A 17,384-nucleotide genomic window follows, 5' to 3' on the forward strand; every position below is an offset into this window, starting at 1 on the left:
AGTGGGATTTCGGGGACATTGGGATGGTGGGACATGGGGATTTGGGGACAGGGGGACAGGGGGACATGGACAGTGAGATTTCGGGGACATTGGGATGTGGAGACAGGAGGATGTGGGGACAGGGGGACATTGGGATGTGGGGACAGAGGGACAGAGGGACATTGGGACATGGAGAGTGGGATTTTGGGAACATTGGGATGGTGGGACATGGAGAGTGGGATTTTGGGAACATTGGGATGGTGGGACATGGGGATTTGGGGACAGGGGGACAGGGGGACATGGACGGTGAGATTTCGGGGACATTGGGATGTGGGGACAGGGGAATACGGGGACAGGGGGACAGAGGGACAGGGGGACAGGGGGACATGGACAATGGGATTTCGGGGACATTGGGATGTGGAGACAGGAGGATGTGGGGACAGGGTGACATTGGGATGTGGGGACGGGGGAACAAGGAGACAGGGGGACAGGGGGGACATTGGGACATGGAGAGTGGGATTTTGGGGACAGGAGGATGTGGGGACAGGGTGACACTGGGATGTGGAAATTCGGGGATATGGACAGTGGAATTTTGAGGGCATTGGTATATGGGGACAGGGGGACAGGGAGACAGGGAGACAGGGGGACATGGTCACTGGGATTTTGGGGACATTGGGATGTGGGAATTTGGGGACAGGAGGATGTGGGGACAGGAAGATGTGGGGACAGGGGGACAGAGGGACGGGGGACATGAACATTGGGATTTTAGGGACTCTGGGATGTGGCAATTTGGGGACATTGGGACATGGACAGTGGGAGTTTGGGGACACGGGGATGGGCGGATTTGGGGACAGCAGGATGTGGGGACATTGACATGCGGATGTGAGGACACAGGGACGCGAGGAACGTGGTGATGTGCATGTGGGCACACGGGGGCACGGGGACAGGGTGCCACGGGGGTGCGGGGACACGGGGACATGGGCAGGCGGGGACACGGGGACACGGGGGAGGTGGCGATGCGGACACGGGGACACAAAGGCGGCCACGGGGAAACGGCCCCGGCGCTGTGGCCGCGGGGACACGCGGCTGTCCCCAGGCTGTCCCCAGGCTGTCCCCAAGGGGGGGTGGCGCTGTCCCGCGGGGACCGGACCCGCTGGGGCCGGGGGGGTCCCCGCTGTCCCCCCGGAAGGCTCCGAGCCACGCGGCCCCCCCGGAACGGCCCCGGAACGGCCCCAATCCCCCCCCATCCCCGCCACCCCCGCACCGGGACCCCCCCAGGCCGCGTCCCCACCCCTGGGGACACCCGGGGACCCGCGGGGACCCTGGGGCCGCCCCCCGCCCGCGCCGCCGTTACCGGGGCCGCTGACAGCTCCAGCCCGGGGGCGGGGACGGGGCCGCGTCACAGCCGCGCTTAACCCGCTCGGTGCCGGCCCCGCCTGCCGGGGTCACAGCGGAGCGCGGGGACACCGGGGGGGAACGGGACACCGGCGGGGAGGGGACACGGCGGGAGGCGACACCGCCGGGATTGTGGCACCGGGGACACCGCGGGGAGACACGCTCGGTGGCGGTGGCGGGTCCCATATCCCGTGTCGCTGTCGCTGTCCCGTGTCCCGTGTCGCTGTCGCTGTCCCCAAAGCGCCCCCGCTGCAGTTCCCGCCCCGGCCGCCAGGGGGGGGCGCCGTCCCCGGGGCTGCGGCACCGGCACCGACCCCGCCGGGTCCGGGGGGCAACGGGGCCGCTCCCCCCGCCCCCAACCCACCGGGACCCCCCCCCCCCCCCCCACCATGGCCGTGCCCACCCTCCCGAGCGCCCCCCCCCGGTGCGATTTCCCCTCTCCATGGTTCTGATGGGGCGGGATAAGGGGAGCGGGGGTCCCGGTCACTTTGGGGGTCCCCATGGTGATCTCAGGGTCGGGGTCCCCTCGTTGCTCCCCCGGCTCCTCCTGGGAGCGCTGCCCGGTGCCGGTGCGGGATGGGCAGGACCCTCCTGTGCCCCCCTCGTGTTGGGGATGGGACGCCCGTGATCCCCGGTGACCCTCGGTGTCCCCCAAACCGTGCTGGGACGTCCTTGTCCCTCCTGGGACCTCCCGGTGCTCCCGCAGCACTTCTCGGTGCCGCGATGCTCCAGACAGGGAACCTTTGCACTCCCTCCCCGAGTTTCAGCCCCCCCGGGGGTCTCTGAGCCCCCCAACCCCCGTTTGGGCACCCCCAGACCGGGCTCCACCTCTCCCCGTCCCTCCCGGCCGCTCCGGTGCCGGATCCCGTGCCCGGTTCCAGGATGCTCCAGACCGGGCACCTTCGCACCCCCTCCCGGAGTTTCAGCTCCTCCGGGGGTCTCCGAGCCCCCCAGTCCCAGCCGGGCACCCCCAGACCGGGTTCCGCCTCTCCCGGTCCCTCCCGGTCTCTCCGGTGGCCGAACCCGTGCCCGGTTCCAGCGGGGCCGGCCCGGAGCGGGCCCGGGGGCGCTCGGGGGGTCTCGGAGGTCCCCCGGGGGCGGGGGTCGCACTTGCCGGACTCGCGTCCATCCCGCCTCGCTCTCCGGGAGCCGCGGCCGCCCCCGGGCCCCCCCGAGGCGAGGGGCGGGCCGGGGGTGCCGGGGCTGCCCGGGCGGCGGCGGGGCCGTTCCCGGGGCTCGGGGGGCCGGCGGCGGCGGTGCCAAGCCCCTGCCAGAACCTCTTTTGTGCGCCCGCAGCCAATCAAGGCCGCTGACGACACACTTCTCTTGGGGTATAAAACCCCGGGGCCGCCGCTGCCGCCGCTTTTTTTCATCCCCCCCCCCCCTTCGGCCCCCCCCGGGGCTTCCCCGCCCCCGCCGCCGTTACCGCCTTCCCCCCCCTTGCGCGCTGCGGTGGAAGCGGGGCGGGGGGGCGGCCCGGTGGGGAAGGGTTTGCTTATTTTATTTTTGTTATTTTTTTATTATTAATTTTTTTTTTTAATCCCCTCCCTCTTGTTTCTCTGGGTTTTGTTTTTTTTTTTTTTTTTCCCTTCTTTTTGTTTTGTTGGTTTTTTTGTTTGTTTTGTTTTGTTTTTTTTTTTTTCCCCCCGATGTATTTTTTGCTGTCCCCCCCCGGCATGGCCCCGCTGTGGTGGCTGCTGGGCTCGCTGGTGGCCGCGGTGGCGGGCGGGGGGTCGGTGGAGCAGCCCCCGGCCCCCGAGCCCGCCTGCCCCGTGTGCCTGTGGCGGCGGCAGAGCAAAGAGCTGCGCCTGGAGAGCATCAAGTCGCAGATCCTGAGCAAGCTGCGGCTGAAGGAAGCGCCCAACATCACCCGGGAGGTGGTGAAGCAGCTGCTGCCCAAGGCCCCCCCGCTGCAGCAGCTCCTGGACCTCCACGACTTCCAGGGGGACTCGCTGCAGCACGACGAGTACCTGGAGGAGGACGAGTACCACGCCACCACCGAGACCGTCATCAGCATGGCCCAGGAAAGTCAGTGCCGCCCTTTGTTCCGCTGCAAACTTCGCCGCAGGACTCCCCCCCCCCGGCCCCGGGCCCCCAGCCCCGGCACGGAGCCCCCCCCCCCCCCGCTCCGCTCCCGGGTCCCGCTGCCCTCCTCGGTGCTCGGTACCGATGGTCCCGAGGGGCGCCCCGTCCTCACCGAGCCCCCCCCGGTGATCCCCGAGTCCCTCCCGGGGGTTCTCGACTCCTCTCGGGGGTCCCTGAGCCTTCTCCGGGGGCCACCGAGTCCCTCCCGGGGGTCCTTGAGTCCTTTTGGGGGTTCTGAGTCCCTGTCGGGGCTCCCTGAGCCTCCTCCGGGGGGTCCGTGAGTCCTTTCGGGGGTCCCTGAGTCCCTCTCGAGGGTTCCTGAGCCTCCTCCGGGGGTCTCTGAGCTTCTCCCGGGGGTCCCCGAGTCCCTCTCCGGGTCCATGAGCTCATCATGAGGGTCCCTGAATCCTCTCGGGGGTCCCCGAGCCCCCTTCGGGCCCTTCAGGTTCCCCCCAGTCCGTGCGGGTCCCGCGGGGCCGCTTCGTGTTTGCGGGGACAACGAGGGGACAGCGAGGGGACAAGGAGGGGACAGCGCCGGGAACTGGGACTGGAGAGGGGCCCCGAGCTGGGGAGCGGAGCTGGAACGGGGGACTGGGAACGGGGACAGGCTGGGGACACTGGGGAGGTGGCACTGGGGACTGGGATCTAGAAGCTGGGACTGGGGACAGAGGACTGGGAGATGGCACCAGGGACTGGGACTGGAGACTGGGAGCCGGTTGTGAGTGCTGGGAGTTGTTACTGGGAGCTGAGACTGGGGACTGGGGACATAGAGCTGGGACTGGGGACTGGGATCTGGTACTGGGAGCTGGTTCTGAGTGCTGGGAGCTGGGACTGGGAGCTGGGACTGGGGACTGGGACTGGGGACAGGGCACTGGGAACGGGACCTGGGACTGGGAACCAGGAGCTGGCACAGAGCGCTGGGGTTGGGGACTGAGGGCTGACACTGGGACTGGGAGCTGGGACTGGGAGCTGGGACTGGCACTGGGACTGGGAACACAGGACTGGGAACACAGGACTGGGGACACAGGACTGGGGACACAGGACTGGGGACACAGGACTGGGAGCTGGGACTGGGAACACAGGACTGGGAACACAGGACTGGGGACACAGAACTGGGAGCTGGTTCTGAGTGCCGGGAGTGGGGACTGGAAGCTGGCACTGGGAGATGGGACAGGGGACTGGGGACACAGAGCTGGGACTGGGCACAGGCGCTGGGAGCTGGCAGCAGCACCCGGCCCAGCGCTGGGACCTGGCTGGGGACTGGGATGAGGAACTGGGGACTGGGATTGGGACTGGGAACTGAGACTGGGGACTGGGGAGTGGGACTGGGACGGGGAAGACACTGGGGAGTGGGAACTGGGGACTGGGACTGGGGACTGAGACTGGGACTGGGAGCTCAGACTGGGAACTGAGACTGGGAATGGAGAAAGGGCACTGGGACCTGGGACTGGGACTGGGAACTGAGACAGGAGACTGAAACTGGGAACTGGGACTGGGACTGGGACTGGGACTGGGACTGAAACCAGGAACTGGGACTGGGACTGGGACTGGGACTGGGGACTGGGGACTGGGGACTGGGACTGGGGACTGGGGACTGGGACTGGGACTGGGACTGGGGACTGGGACTGGGACTGGGACTGGGACTGGGGACTGGGACTGGGGACTGGGGACTGGGGACTGGGACTGGGACTGGGGACTGGGGACTGGGGACTGGGGACTGGGAACTGGGGACTGGGACTGGGGACTGGGAACTGGGGACTGGGACTGGGGACTGGGAACTGGGACTGATACCGGGAACTGGGACTGGGACTGGGACTGGGACTGGGGACTGGGGACTGGGACTGGGACTGGGGACTGGGACTGGGGACTGGGACTGGGACTGGGGACTGGGACTGGGGACTGGGACTGGGACTGGGACTGGGACTGGGGACTGGGACTGGGGACTGGGAACTGGGACTGGGGACTGGGACTGGGGACTGGGACTGGGGTCTGGGACTGGGGACTGGGGACTGGGACTGGGGACTGGGGACTGGGACTGGGGACTGGGACTGGGGACTGGGACTGGGACTGGGAGCTCAGACTGGGAACTGAGACTGGGAATGGAGAAAGGGCACTGGAACCTGGGACTGGGACTGGGAACTGAGACAGGAGACTGAAACTGGGAACTGGGACTGGGACTGGGACTGGGGACTGGGACTGGCACTGGGACTGGGGACTGGGACTGGGACTGGGGACTGGGACTGGGGACTGGGACTGGGGACTGGGGACTGGGACTGGGGACTGGGGACTGGGACTGGGACTGGGGACTGGGGACTGGGGACTGGGGACTGGGACTGGGGACTGGGACTGGGACTGGGAACTGAGACAGGAGACTGAAACTGGGAACTGGGACTGGGGACTGGGACTGGGACTGGGACTGGGGACTGGGACTGGGACTGGGGACTGGGACTGGGGACTGGGACTGGGGACTGGGGACTGGGGACTGGGACTGGGGACTGGGGACTGGGACTGGGACTGGGGACTGGGGACTGGGGACTGGGGACTGGGACTGGGGACTGGGACTGGGACTGGGAACTGAGACAGGAGACTGAAACTGGGAACTGGGACTGGGGACTGGGACTGGGACTGGGACTGGGGACTGGGACTGGGACTGGGGACTGGGACTGGGGACTGGGACTGGGGACTGGGGACTGGGGACTGGGACTGGGGACTGGGGACTGGGACTGGGACTGGGGACTGGGGACTGGGGACTGGGGACTGGGGACTGGGGACTGGGACTGGGGACTGGGACTGGGGACTGGGACTGGGGACTGGGGACTGGGACTGGGACTGGGGACTGGGGACTGGGGACTGGGGACTGGGGACTGGGGACTGGGACTGGGGACTGGGACTGGGGACTGGGACTGGGACTGGGAACTGAGACAGGAGACTGAAACTGGGAACTGGGACTGGGGACTGGGACTGGGACTGGGAACTGGGACTGGGGACTGGGACTGGGACTGGGACTGGGGACTGGGACTGGGGACTGGGACTGGGAACTGAGACAGGAGACTGAAACCAGGAACTGGGACTGGGGACTGGGACTGGGACTGGGGACTGGGACTGGGACTGGGACTGGGACTGGGACTGGGAGTTGGCAGCAGGGACCGTGAGCGGTCACTGCGAGCTGGGAGCTGGCACCGGGCACTGGGGACCTGGGCACTGTCACCGGGCACTGTCCCCGCTCAGCAGCGCCACTGGGACCTGGCACTGGGCGCCGGGAGCAAACTGGGGACACGGGGCAGGTGGCACACGGTGACCTGGGTGACAGCAGGGTGACAATAGGGTGACAGCAAAGTGACAAACAGGGTGACAAAGAGGGTCACACCAGGGTGACAGCAGGGTGACTAACAGGGTGACAGCAGGGTGACTCACAGGGTGATGGTGACAGCAGGGTGACAAACAGGGTAGCAGGGTGACGTCAGGGTGACTAACAGGGTGGCAGCAGGGTGACGGCGAGGCCACAGCAGGGTGACAGCAGGTTGATGGTGACATCGGGGTGACAAACAGGGTGACAAACAAGGTGAGAGTGACAGCAGGGTGACAGCAGGGTGACAAACAGGGTTGTGATGACAGCAGGGTGACATGGGGGTGACATCAGGGTGACATCGAGGTGACAAAGGGGGTGACGGTGACATCAGGGCCCTGCTGGGGCCAGCCCGGCCCAGCCAGGGGGTCCCAGGGGGTCCCCACGGGGACTCGCCCGTGCCCGGCCCCGCCCCCCCCGTGCCTCAGTTTCCCCCGGGCTTTCTCCACCTGCTCCCGGGCGGGACCCCCGGGGGGGGGGAGCGGAAGGGAGGGAGGGGCGAGGCGCTGCCGCCCCCTCCCCGAATTTCCTTCCCAGGCATTAAATGCGCTCGGGCGGCTTTGAAATTTTATTACCCATAAAATTGACGACACGCTGGGGTTTTCCTCCCCGGGCCTCGGGCCCCCCCTCCCCGCCCCTTTGGCAGCTCGGGGCCCCCCAAAATAAAGGGCAGAGCCCCCTCCCCTCCTCCCGGGGGTCCCGCGGGTCCGGATGCACCCGAGGAGGGGAGGAGAAAGGGGAGGGGGCTTCTCTCCGTTATTATTTTGATTTTTTTTTCCTTTTTTCCCCGCTCTGGGCTCGACCCCCCCGGGCAATTCGGGGTTTTTATGGTTCCTGAACAGAAGGAGGGGAAGGCGCTTTATGGGCCATAAAGCTCTCGGGTTCCCCGGAGCCGCGAGGGTTAATTGGCTCCGAGCCCCCCCCCCCGAGGGGCCACCCGTGACCCCCGCGACCCCCGGGGGGGGTGGGGGAGATTAATGAGGCCCTTTTGGGGGGGGGGGGTCCGGGGGGGCTCAAGGTCAGCGGGACGCGGGGACAGCGACACAAGGACACAGGGACGGACAGAGGACACAGGGACGGACACAGGGACGGACAGGGGGACACAGGGACGGACAGAGGACAGAGGGACGGACAGGGGACACAGGGACGGACAGGGGGACACAGGGACGGACACAGGGACGGACACAGGGACGGACAGGAGGACACAGGGACGGACATGGGGACACAGGGACGGACAGGGGGACACGGGGACGGACATGGGGACACAGGGACGGACAGGGGGACACAGGGACGGACACAGGGACGGACAGAGGACACGGGGACGGACAGGGGACACGGGGACGGACAGGGGGACAGAGGGACGGACATGAGGACACAGGGATGGACACAGGGACGGACAGGGGGACACAGGGACAGACATGAGGACAGAGGGACGGACAGGGGACACAGGGACGGACAGGGGGACACGGGGACGGACACGGGGACACAGGGACAGACAGGGGGACACAGGGACGGACACAAGGACACAGGGACGGATGTGAGGACACAGGGACGGACAGGGGGACACAGGGACGGACACGGGGACGGACAGGGGGACACAGGGACGGACGGGGGACACAGGGACGGACACAAGGACGGACAGGGGGACACAGGGACAGACAGGGGGACACAGGGACGGACACAGGGACGGACAGGGGGACACAGGGACGGACATGAGGACACAGGGACGGACAGGGGGACACAGGGACAGACAGGGGGACACAGGGACGGACACAGGGACAGACAGGGGGACACAGGGACGGACACGAGGACACAGGGACGGACAGGGGGACACAGGGACGGACAGGGGGACACAAGGACAGACAGGGGGACACAGGGACGGACACAGGGACGGACAGGGGGACACAGGGACGGACAGGGGGACACAGGGACGGACAGGGGGACACCGCGGGCGGGGCGCGGGCAGCGCTCGGGGGGCCCCGAATGCCGAACAAAGAGCGGGGGGGGCTCCGGGGCCGCCCCCGCCCCGCCCGGCCCCAGCTGTGCCCGGTGTCCCGGTAACCTTTATCCCCCGTTGCCATGGAGACGGGAGGAGCATCCTGGCAACGCCCCCCCCCCCCCCCCCAGCCAGACCCCCCCCCCTCACCGAGCCCGGGGTCCCCCGGGATGGGCAGAGAGACCCCCGGGATGGGGGGGACACCAAGGAGGGGCCTGGGGGGCTTCTGGAGACCCCAAATCCTCACCTGGAACCCCAAAAATCCTCATCTGGAACCCCCCAAAATCCCCACCTAGACACCCCCCCAAATCCCCACTCGGAGTCCCCTCCAAATTCCCACCTAGAGCCCCCCAAAATCCTCACCTGGAACCCCCCTAAATCTTCACCTGGAGTCCCCCGAAATCCCCACATGGAGACCCCAAAAATTCCCACGCGGAGCCCCCCCCAAAATCCCACCTGAAACCCCCAAATCCCCACCTGGAACCCCCCAAATTCCAACCTGGAACCCTCCCCATAAATTCTCACCTGGCGCCCCCAAATCCCACCTGGAGCCCCCAGATCCCCACCTGGAACCCCCAAATTCCAACCTGGAACCCCCAAATCCCCACCCGAAGCCCCCAAATCCCACCTGGAGCCCCCCAGGTCCCCCCCAGCACCCACCGGCCCCGCACCCCCGGGTGCCAACCCCCCCCCTCAGCTTCTCCGGGGGTGTTTGGGGGGTCCCCGCCGCCCCCCGCCCCATTTGGGGGGGGGTCCCCGCCGCCCCCCGCCCCATTTGCGACATTGGCGCTGTCGCGACCCCCGCGGGGCCGGCGCACAAATGGCCGCGGCTGCAGCTGGGGGTGATTAAACCTGACCAGGCCGGGGGGGGCAAATTCCCACCTCAATTCGAGCCAGATGTGGGGCCGGGGGTGCTCGGGGGACCCCCGGGCCGGGGGGTGCTCGGGGGGGGTCACCGGGTTCGTCACCTCCCGGTTTTGGGGGGCTGCGGGAGCCCCCCGAGGCGTGGGATGTGTGGGGTTTGGGGGGTGGGAGACGCAGCGCTCTGGGACCCCCACACAGGTCGGGACCCCCGCCCCATTTGGGACCCCCCCCCCCACGCGGGGCCGTGGGTCAGGGGGCGACCCCCGGGCCGGGCTCTGACCCGACCTTCACCTCCCGGCAGGGGCTGCCCCGACCCCGCCGCTCTCGGGGGTCCCGGGATGGGGCTGGGGGGTCCCAGAGAGGGGCTCGGGGGTCCCGGTGTGGGGCTGGGGATTCCAGAGAGGGGCTTGGGGTCTTGGCATGGGCCTGGGGGGTCCCAGAGAGGGGCTCGGGGGTCCCAGAGTGCGGTTCAGGGGTCCCAGAGTGCAACTCGGGGGTCCCAGTGTGGGGCTGGGGATTCCAGAGGGGGTCCGGGGGGGGGTCCCAGAGAGGGTCTTGGGTTCCCACAAGGGGCTCAGGGGTCCCAGAGTGTGGTTCAGGGGTCTCGTCATGGGGCCTGAGGGGGTCCCAGAGAGGGTCTCAGGTCCCCACAAGGGGCTCGGGGGTCCCAGAGTGCGGTTCAGGGGTCTCAGAGTGAGGCTTGGGGGTCCCATCATGTGGCTCTGGGGTCCTGGTGCAGGTCTGGGGGATCCCCGAGAGGGTCTCAGGTCCCGGTGTGGGGTCTGGGGGATCCCATAGAGGGTCTCGGGTCCCTGAATGGGGCTGGGGGGGATCCCAGAGGGGGTCTCAGGTCCCAGAGTGCGGCTCAGGGGTCCCAGAGTGCGGTTCAGGGCTCGGGGGTCCCGGTGTGGGGTCGGGGTGACCCCGCAGCGAGTCCTGCCTGTCCCCAAGTGTGGTTTGGGGGTCCCACCGATGCCCCCAGTCCCACCCTGACCCCTCCTGACCCCACAGCGAGCCCTGAAGCGCCGTTTGGGGGTCCCACCGAGGGTTCTAAGCCCACCCTGACCCCTCCTCTCCCTCCTGACCCCACAGCGAGCCCTGAAGCGCGGTTTGGGGGTCCCACCGAGGGTTCTAAGCCCACCCTGACCCCTCCTGACTCCACAGTGAGTCCTGCCTGTCCCAGATCACCGTTTGGGGGATCCCACCTGGGGTCCCAATCCCACCCTGACCCCTCCTCTCCCTCCTGACCCCACAGCGAGCCCTGAAGCGCGGTTTGGGGGTCCCACCGAGGGTTCTAAGCCCACCCTGACCCCTCCTGACCCCACAGCGAGCCCTGAAGCGCGCTTTGGGGGTCCCACCGAGGGTTCTAAGCCCACCCTGACCCCTCCTCTCCCTCCTCGCCCCGCAGCCGACCCGGTGGTGCAGATCGAGGGCAACCCGCACTGCTGCTTCTTCAACTTCAGCCCCAAGATCATGTTCACCAAGGTGGTGAAGGCGCAGCTGTGGGTGTACCTGCGGCCGGTGCAGCACACCTCCACCGTGTACCTGCAGATCCTGCGCCTCAAGCCCGTCACGGACGAGGGCAGCCGCCACATCCGCATCCGCTCGCTCAAGATCGAGCTCAACTCGCGCGCCGGCCACTGGCAGAGCATCGACTTCAAGCACGTCCTGCAGAACTGGTTCAAGCAGCCCCACAACAACTGGGGCATCGAGATCAACGCCTTCGACCCCAACGGCAACGACCTGGCCGTCACCTCGCTGGGGCCCGGCGCCGAGGGGCTGGTGGGTGGCGCTGGCACTGCCAGGGGGCACAGAGGGGCTGGGGGGTGGCACTGCCAGGGGGCACCGAGGGGCTGGGGGGTGGCACTGGCACTGCCAGGGGGCACAGAGGGGCTGGGGGGTGGCACTGCCAGGGGGCACAGAGGGGCTGGGGGGTGGCGCTGGCACTGCCAGGGGGCACCGAGGGGCTGGGGGGTGGCGCTGGCACTGCCAGGGGGCACAGAGGGGCTGGGGGGTGGCACTGCCTGAGGGGCTCAAGGTGTTCCCAAAGGGGCTGGTGGGTGGCACTGGCACTGCCAGGGGGCACAGAGGGGCTGGGGGGTGGCACTGGGAGACATGGGGGGGTTAGGGGTGTCCTCAGAGGGGCACAGAGGGGCACTGGGTGGTTGGCACCGCCCTTGTTCAGGGTGTCCCCAAAGAGGCTGGTGGGTGGCACTGCCAGGGGGCACAGGGTGTCCCCAGAGAGGCTGGTGGGTGGCACTGCCAGGGGGCACAGGGTGTCCCCAGAGGGGCTGGTGGGTGGCACTGCCAGGGGGCACAGGGGGTTTGGGGTGTCCCCAGAGGGGCTGGTGGGTGGCACTGGGAGACACGGTGGGGTTGGGGTGTGCCCAGAGGGGCACAGAGGGACTGGTGCCTCAGTTCCTGGGGGGACAGCGTGTTTGGGGTGTCCCCAAAGGGGCTGGCGGGTGGCACTGCCAGGGGGGTACAGGGTGTTTGGGGTGACCCCAGTGGGTGGCACTGCCCAAGCGGACAGCAGGTTTGGGATGTCCCCAAAGGGGCTCGTGGGTGGCACTGCCCAGGGGGCATGGGGGGCTCAGGGTGTCCCCAAAGGGGCTCCTGGGTGGCACTGCCCCCCGGTTCAGGGTGTCCCCAGAGGGCACTGAGTGGATGGTGGGGTGGCTCTGGAGGCAGGGGATGAGGCTGGGGGGCAGTGACAGCTCCGAGGGGTGGTGGCAGTTTTAGGGATGATGATCACAGGTTGTGGGGACAGTGACGGTTCTGTGGGGCTGGTGACAGCCTGGAGGTCACAGGTGTGGGTGGCAGTGACGGCTCTGTGGGGCTGGGGACATCTCGATAGACTGATGGCAGTTCCACGGGGCTGGTGGCAGTTCTGTGGGGACACTGCCACCTCCATGAGGCACAGCACAGCTGGGCTGGACGGAGCAGTGTGCAGTGGGGATGGTGTGTCACCATTGTCCTCACCATTGTCCCCTGTGTCCCCTCACCACTCTCCCCTCGACACTGTCCTGTGTCCCTCACTGCTGTCCCCTCGTCACTGTCCCTTGTGTCTCCTCACCACTGTCCCTGTCCCCTGCGTCCCTTCCCGGCTGTCCCTGTCCCCTCACTGCTGTCCCCCGTGTCTGCTCCTGGCCGTCGCTGTCCCCTCACCACTGTCCATGTCCCCTCACATCTGTCCCTTCACCACTGTCCGTATTCCCTCACTGCTGTCCCCTGTGTCCCCTCCTGCCTGTCCCCCCTGTCCTCTCCCTGCTGTCCCTGTCCCCTCGTGTCTGTCCCCTCGCTTCTGTCCCCTGTGTCCCCTCTCGGCTGTCCCTGATCCCTCCTGGCTGTCCCTGTCTCCTCATCCCTTTCCCTATCCCCTCATGGTTGTCCCCTCACCACTGTCCCCTCACTGCTATCCCTGTCCCCTCCCGTGTGTCCCTGTCCCCTCACCACTGTCCCCTCACTGCTGTCCCTGTCTGCTCCCATCCGTCCCTGTCCCCTCCCTGCTATCCCCGTGTCCCCTCCTCGCTGTCCCTGTCCCCTCACCCCTATCCCTTGTGTCCCCTCCTTGCTGTCCCTGTCCCTTCACTTCTGTCCCTGTCTCCTCACTACCGTCCCCTCACTGCTGTCCCCCTTGTCCCCTCCTGGCTGTCCCTGTCCCCTCACCCCTGTCCCTGTCCCTTCCCGGCTGTTCCCCGTGTCCCCTCCCTTGGTCCCTGTCCCCTCCTGGCTGTTCCTGTCCCCTCCCTGCTATCCCCGTGTCCCCTCCCTTGGTCCCTGTCCCCTCCTGGCTGTTCCTGTCCCCTCCCTGCTATCCCCGTGTCCCCTCCCTTGGTCCCTGTCCCCTGTGTCCGTCCCTGTCCCTTCCTGGCTGTCCCTGTCCCCTCCCTTGGTCCCTGTCCCCTGTGTCCGTCCCTGTCCCTTCCTGGCTGTCCCTGTCCCCTCCCTTGGTCCCTGTCCCCTGTGTCCGTCCCTGTCCCTTCCCGGCTGTCCCTGTCCCCTCCCTTGGTCCCTGTCCCCTCTCCCCTGTGTCCGTCCCTGTCCCCTCTGTCCGTCCCTGTCCCCTCCCTTGGTCCCTGTCCCCTGTGTCGGTCCCTGTCCCCAGCACCCGTTCATGGAGCTGCGCGTCCTGGAGAACAACAAGCGCTCCCGGCGGAACCTGGGGCTGGACTGCGACGAGCACTCGACGGAGTCGCGCTGCTGCCGCTACCCGCTCACCGTGGACTTCGAGGCGTTCGGCTGGGACTGGATCATCGCCCCCAAGCGCTACAAGGCCAACTACTGCTCGGGCCAGTGCGAGTACATGTTCATGCAGAAGTACCCGCACACGCACCTGGTGCAGCAGGCCAACCCGCGCGGCTCGGCCGGGCCCTGCTGCACGCCCACCAAGATGTCCCCCATCAACATGCTCTACTTCAACGACAAGCAGCAGATCATCTACGGCAAGATCCCCGGCATGGTGGTGGATCGCTGCGGCTGCTCCTAGAGCCGCGCCGCCTCCCTCGCCTGCGCTGCCCCGGCCCGCCGAGCCCCGCTGCCCCCGCGGCCTCCGCTGCATTTTTTCCGCTCTTTTTTTTTTTTTTTTGCGGTTTTTTTTTTTTTTTTTTTCATTTTGTTGTTGGTTCGGGGCGGGGCGGGAAGCGCAAAGTGACAAAGGCCAAGCGTTGAAATCGGTTTGGATGGTGGAGGAGAGAGGAGGAGGAGGAGGAGGAGGAGGAGGAGCAGCGAGCCCGCGATCCCACGCGCATTGTGCAATAAAAGCGACCGGACGGAGAAGGGAACGGGGAGGGGGCACCGGGACCCCCAGGCCGCGGTGGCGACACGGGGACACGGCGGGGACACGGCCCCGGGTGGCGGGGAGAGCCGAGCCCAGCGGGGAGAGCAGCAGCACCGCGAGGAGGAGGAGGAGGATGAGGAGGATGAGGAAGAGCAGCGAGCGCACCCCGCGTCTCCCCGCGCTCCTGGAGCAGCGCTGGTGACACCGCTGGTGACACCGAGGGGAGGGGGCGACCCCGGACCTCGCTGCGGCCGCGGGGCCCCCGGCACCGGGAGGAATCCGCCTCCCTTCTTTAATTTATTTATTTATTAATCGCCCTCCCGGCCGGCGCTCGCCCCGCTCCCTCCGCGGGGACCCCCGGGGACCCCCGGGCACGGAGCGGAGCCTCGGGCCGGCCTTGGCCCGCGGCCCTGGCACCGGCCCCGCTCCGCCGGGGGGCGAGGGCGGCCCGGGGGTCACCCGGAGGCGACACCAGAATTGCTGGGAGGCTCCGGCTGGGGCCGAAATTCCGCTTACGCCGCACGTTCGCCTCGCGCTGCCCTCGGAGGGTTTTGGGTTTGTTTCTTTTCTTTTTTTGTGTTTTTATTTTTCTTTTTCCCCCCCCCTGTTGTTTGTGTTTGTTTCACGTGAGAACGAACCCCCCGCGCGTCCCGCGGTTCCCTCCCGGCCCCGGGCGATGCGGGCGGGAGCGGAGGAGGCGCCGGGACCCGGGAGCGGCCCCCGCGGCCCCCCCAGCACTTAACCCGGGAGCGGCCCCGGCCCGGGGGGCTCCGGCCCCGCAGCACTTAGGGGGACACCGGGGCCACTCGGGATCTTTAGCACTTGTCGCGACAGCTCCGTGACAGCCCCGCAGCGCTCACGGCGCCGAGGGGACCCCCCCGGACACCCCCGGACCCCCATCCTGGCGCCGCAGCACTTAAGGGGCCCCTCGTGCCAGGCCGGTGTCACCACCCGGTGTCACCGCCCGATGGCACAGCCCGGTGGCACCGCCCGGTGGCACCGCTCGGTGTCACTGCCCGGTGTCACAGCCCGGTGGCACTACCAGTGTCACAGCCTGGTGGCACCGCCCTGGTGGCGCCGGAGCGAGGGGACTGGGATGGGGACAGCCAGGAAGGGGAGGGGGAGGTCCCGCAGACCCCAAAAGGGGCACAGCCTGGTCCGGTGGTCGCCAAGCCCTTCGTGGGGACCTCCAGACCCTCATGGTGACCACCAGAGCTTCATGGGGACCACCAGACCCTCATGGTGACCTCCAGCCCCTCGTGGTGACCACCAGACCCTCATGGTGACCTCCAGCCCCTCGTGGTGGCCAGTCCGGGCTCGGGGCTCCCCCCGTCGGTGCCCGGGGGGCTCCGGGGCTGAGGGGGGCAGGGACCCCCCCCGTGCCCACCGGGAAAGGTCCAGAACCGCCGGGAGGGGCCCTGGAGCCCCAAACCCGCGGGGCCGCACCCCAAAAACCCCGCGGGGCCCCGGGGCTGCCACGGGCGGGGGGCACAAAGGGGACAGGATGGGGAGGGCGGGCACTGGGACCAGTCAGAGCTGGAAACTGGGACCAGTCAGAGCTGGGCACTGGGACCAGTTACCCTCAGGTACTGGGACCAGTTCAGGACTGGGCACCGGAACCCACCGGCTCCAGGCACTGGGACCAGTCAGAGCTGCAAACTGGGACCAGTTACCTCTGGGCACTGCACCGGTCACCCCAGTGGGCAGCACTGGGACCAGTACCTGGGGGTAACTGGTCCCAGTACCCAGTGCTGACTGGTCCCAGTGCTCGGGAATAACCGGTCCCAGTGCCTGGGACTGACTGGTCCCAGTATAGACACTGACTGGTCCCAGTACTGGCTCTAACTGGTCCCAGTACCCAACACTGACTGGTCCCAGTATGGGCACTGACTGGTCCCAGTGTCCGGGACTGACTGGTTCCAGTGCTGACTGGTTCCAGTATGGGCTCTAACTGGTCCCAGTACCTGGGGGGTAAATGGTCCCAGTACCCAACACTGACTGGTCCCAGTGCCCAGGACCAACTGGTTCCAGTATGGGCACTGACTGGTCCCAGTACCAGGCACTGACTGGTCCCAGTATGGGCTCTAACTGGTCCCAGTATGGGCTCTAACTGGTCCCAGTGCCCAACACTGACTGGTCCCAGTTCCCAACACTGACTGGTCCCAGTACCAGGCACTGACTGGTCCCAGTTCCCAACACTGACTGGTCCCAGTATGGGCTCTAACTGGTCCCACTATGGGCTCTAACTGGTCCCAGTTCCCAACACTGACTGGTCCCAGTATGGGCTCTAACTGGTCCCACTATGGGCTCTAACTGGTCCCAGTTCCCAACACTGACTGGTCCCACTATGGGCTCTAACTGGTCCCAGTTCCCAACACTGACTGGTTCCAGTATGGGCTCTAACTGGTCCCAGTACCTGGGGGGTAAATGGTCCCAGTACCCAACACTGACTGGTCCCAGTGCCCAGGACCAACTGGTTCCAGTATGGGCACTGACTGGTCCCAGTACCAGGCACTGACTGGTCCCAGTGCCCAACACTGACTGGTCCCAGTTCCCAACACTGACTGGTCCCAGTATGGGCTCTAACTGGTCCCAGTTCCCAACACTGACTGGTCCCAGCTCCCAACACTGACTGGTTCCAGTATGGGCTCTAACTGGTCCCAGTTCCCAACACTGACTGGTCCCAGTATGGGCTCTAACTGGTCCCAGTTCCCGGGACCGACTGGTGCCACAGGCAGGGGGTGCTGGGGGGGTGTGGCGGCCCCCCCGAGTATGTGATTATTCTAATTATTCTAATTAATTATTGGAATGGTTTCCCGCTCCCGGGCTGTGCTGCCGCCCCAGGTTCCTTTTCCGTTGGTCCGTCCGTTGTTCCGTCCCTCGTTCTGTGGCTCCGGGGGGGGGTCCCGGGGGAGGGGGGGGCGGGGCCGAACTCAGCA

General features: G+C 67.2%; 1 protein-coding gene across 1 annotated transcript; it reads left to right on the forward strand.

Moving 5' to 3' along the window:
* Positions 1 to 3,050: 3,050 nt before the first annotated feature.
* GDF11 (growth differentiation factor 11) lies at positions 3,051 to 14,154 on the forward strand. The gene is made up of 3 exons (XM_054295083.1): positions 3,051 to 3,402; positions 11,074 to 11,447; positions 13,774 to 14,154. Exons 1-3 carry the CDS (start codon positions 3,051 to 3,053, stop codon positions 14,152 to 14,154), a joined length of 1,107 nt encoding a protein of 368 aa, XP_054151058.1.
* Positions 14,155 to 17,384: the final 3,230 nt, after the last annotated feature.

The sequence above is a fragment of the Melozone crissalis genome, unplaced genomic scaffold, assembly GCF_028551555.1.
Source record: "Melozone crissalis strain CALT ecotype California unplaced genomic scaffold, PUWL_Pcris_2 ptg000495l_1, whole genome shotgun sequence".
Lineage (NCBI taxonomy): Eukaryota > Metazoa > Chordata > Aves > Passeriformes > Passerellidae > Melozone > Melozone crissalis.

Bases quoted from the DNA above. Each gene is read 5' to 3' on its own strand.
- GDF11 (XM_054295083.1), top strand. From the start codon at position 3,051: ATGGCCCCGCTGTGGTGGCTGCTGGGCTCGCTGGTGGCCGCGGTGGCG. The intron at 3,403-11,073 runs GTCAGTGCCGCC...CTCGCCCCGCAG, and splicing joins CATCAGCATGGCCCAGGAAA to CCGACCCGGTGGTGCAGATC. The intron at 11,448-13,773 runs GTGGGTGGCGCT...CCCTGTCCCCAG, and splicing joins GGCCCGGCGCCGAGGGGCTG to CACCCGTTCATGGAGCTGCG.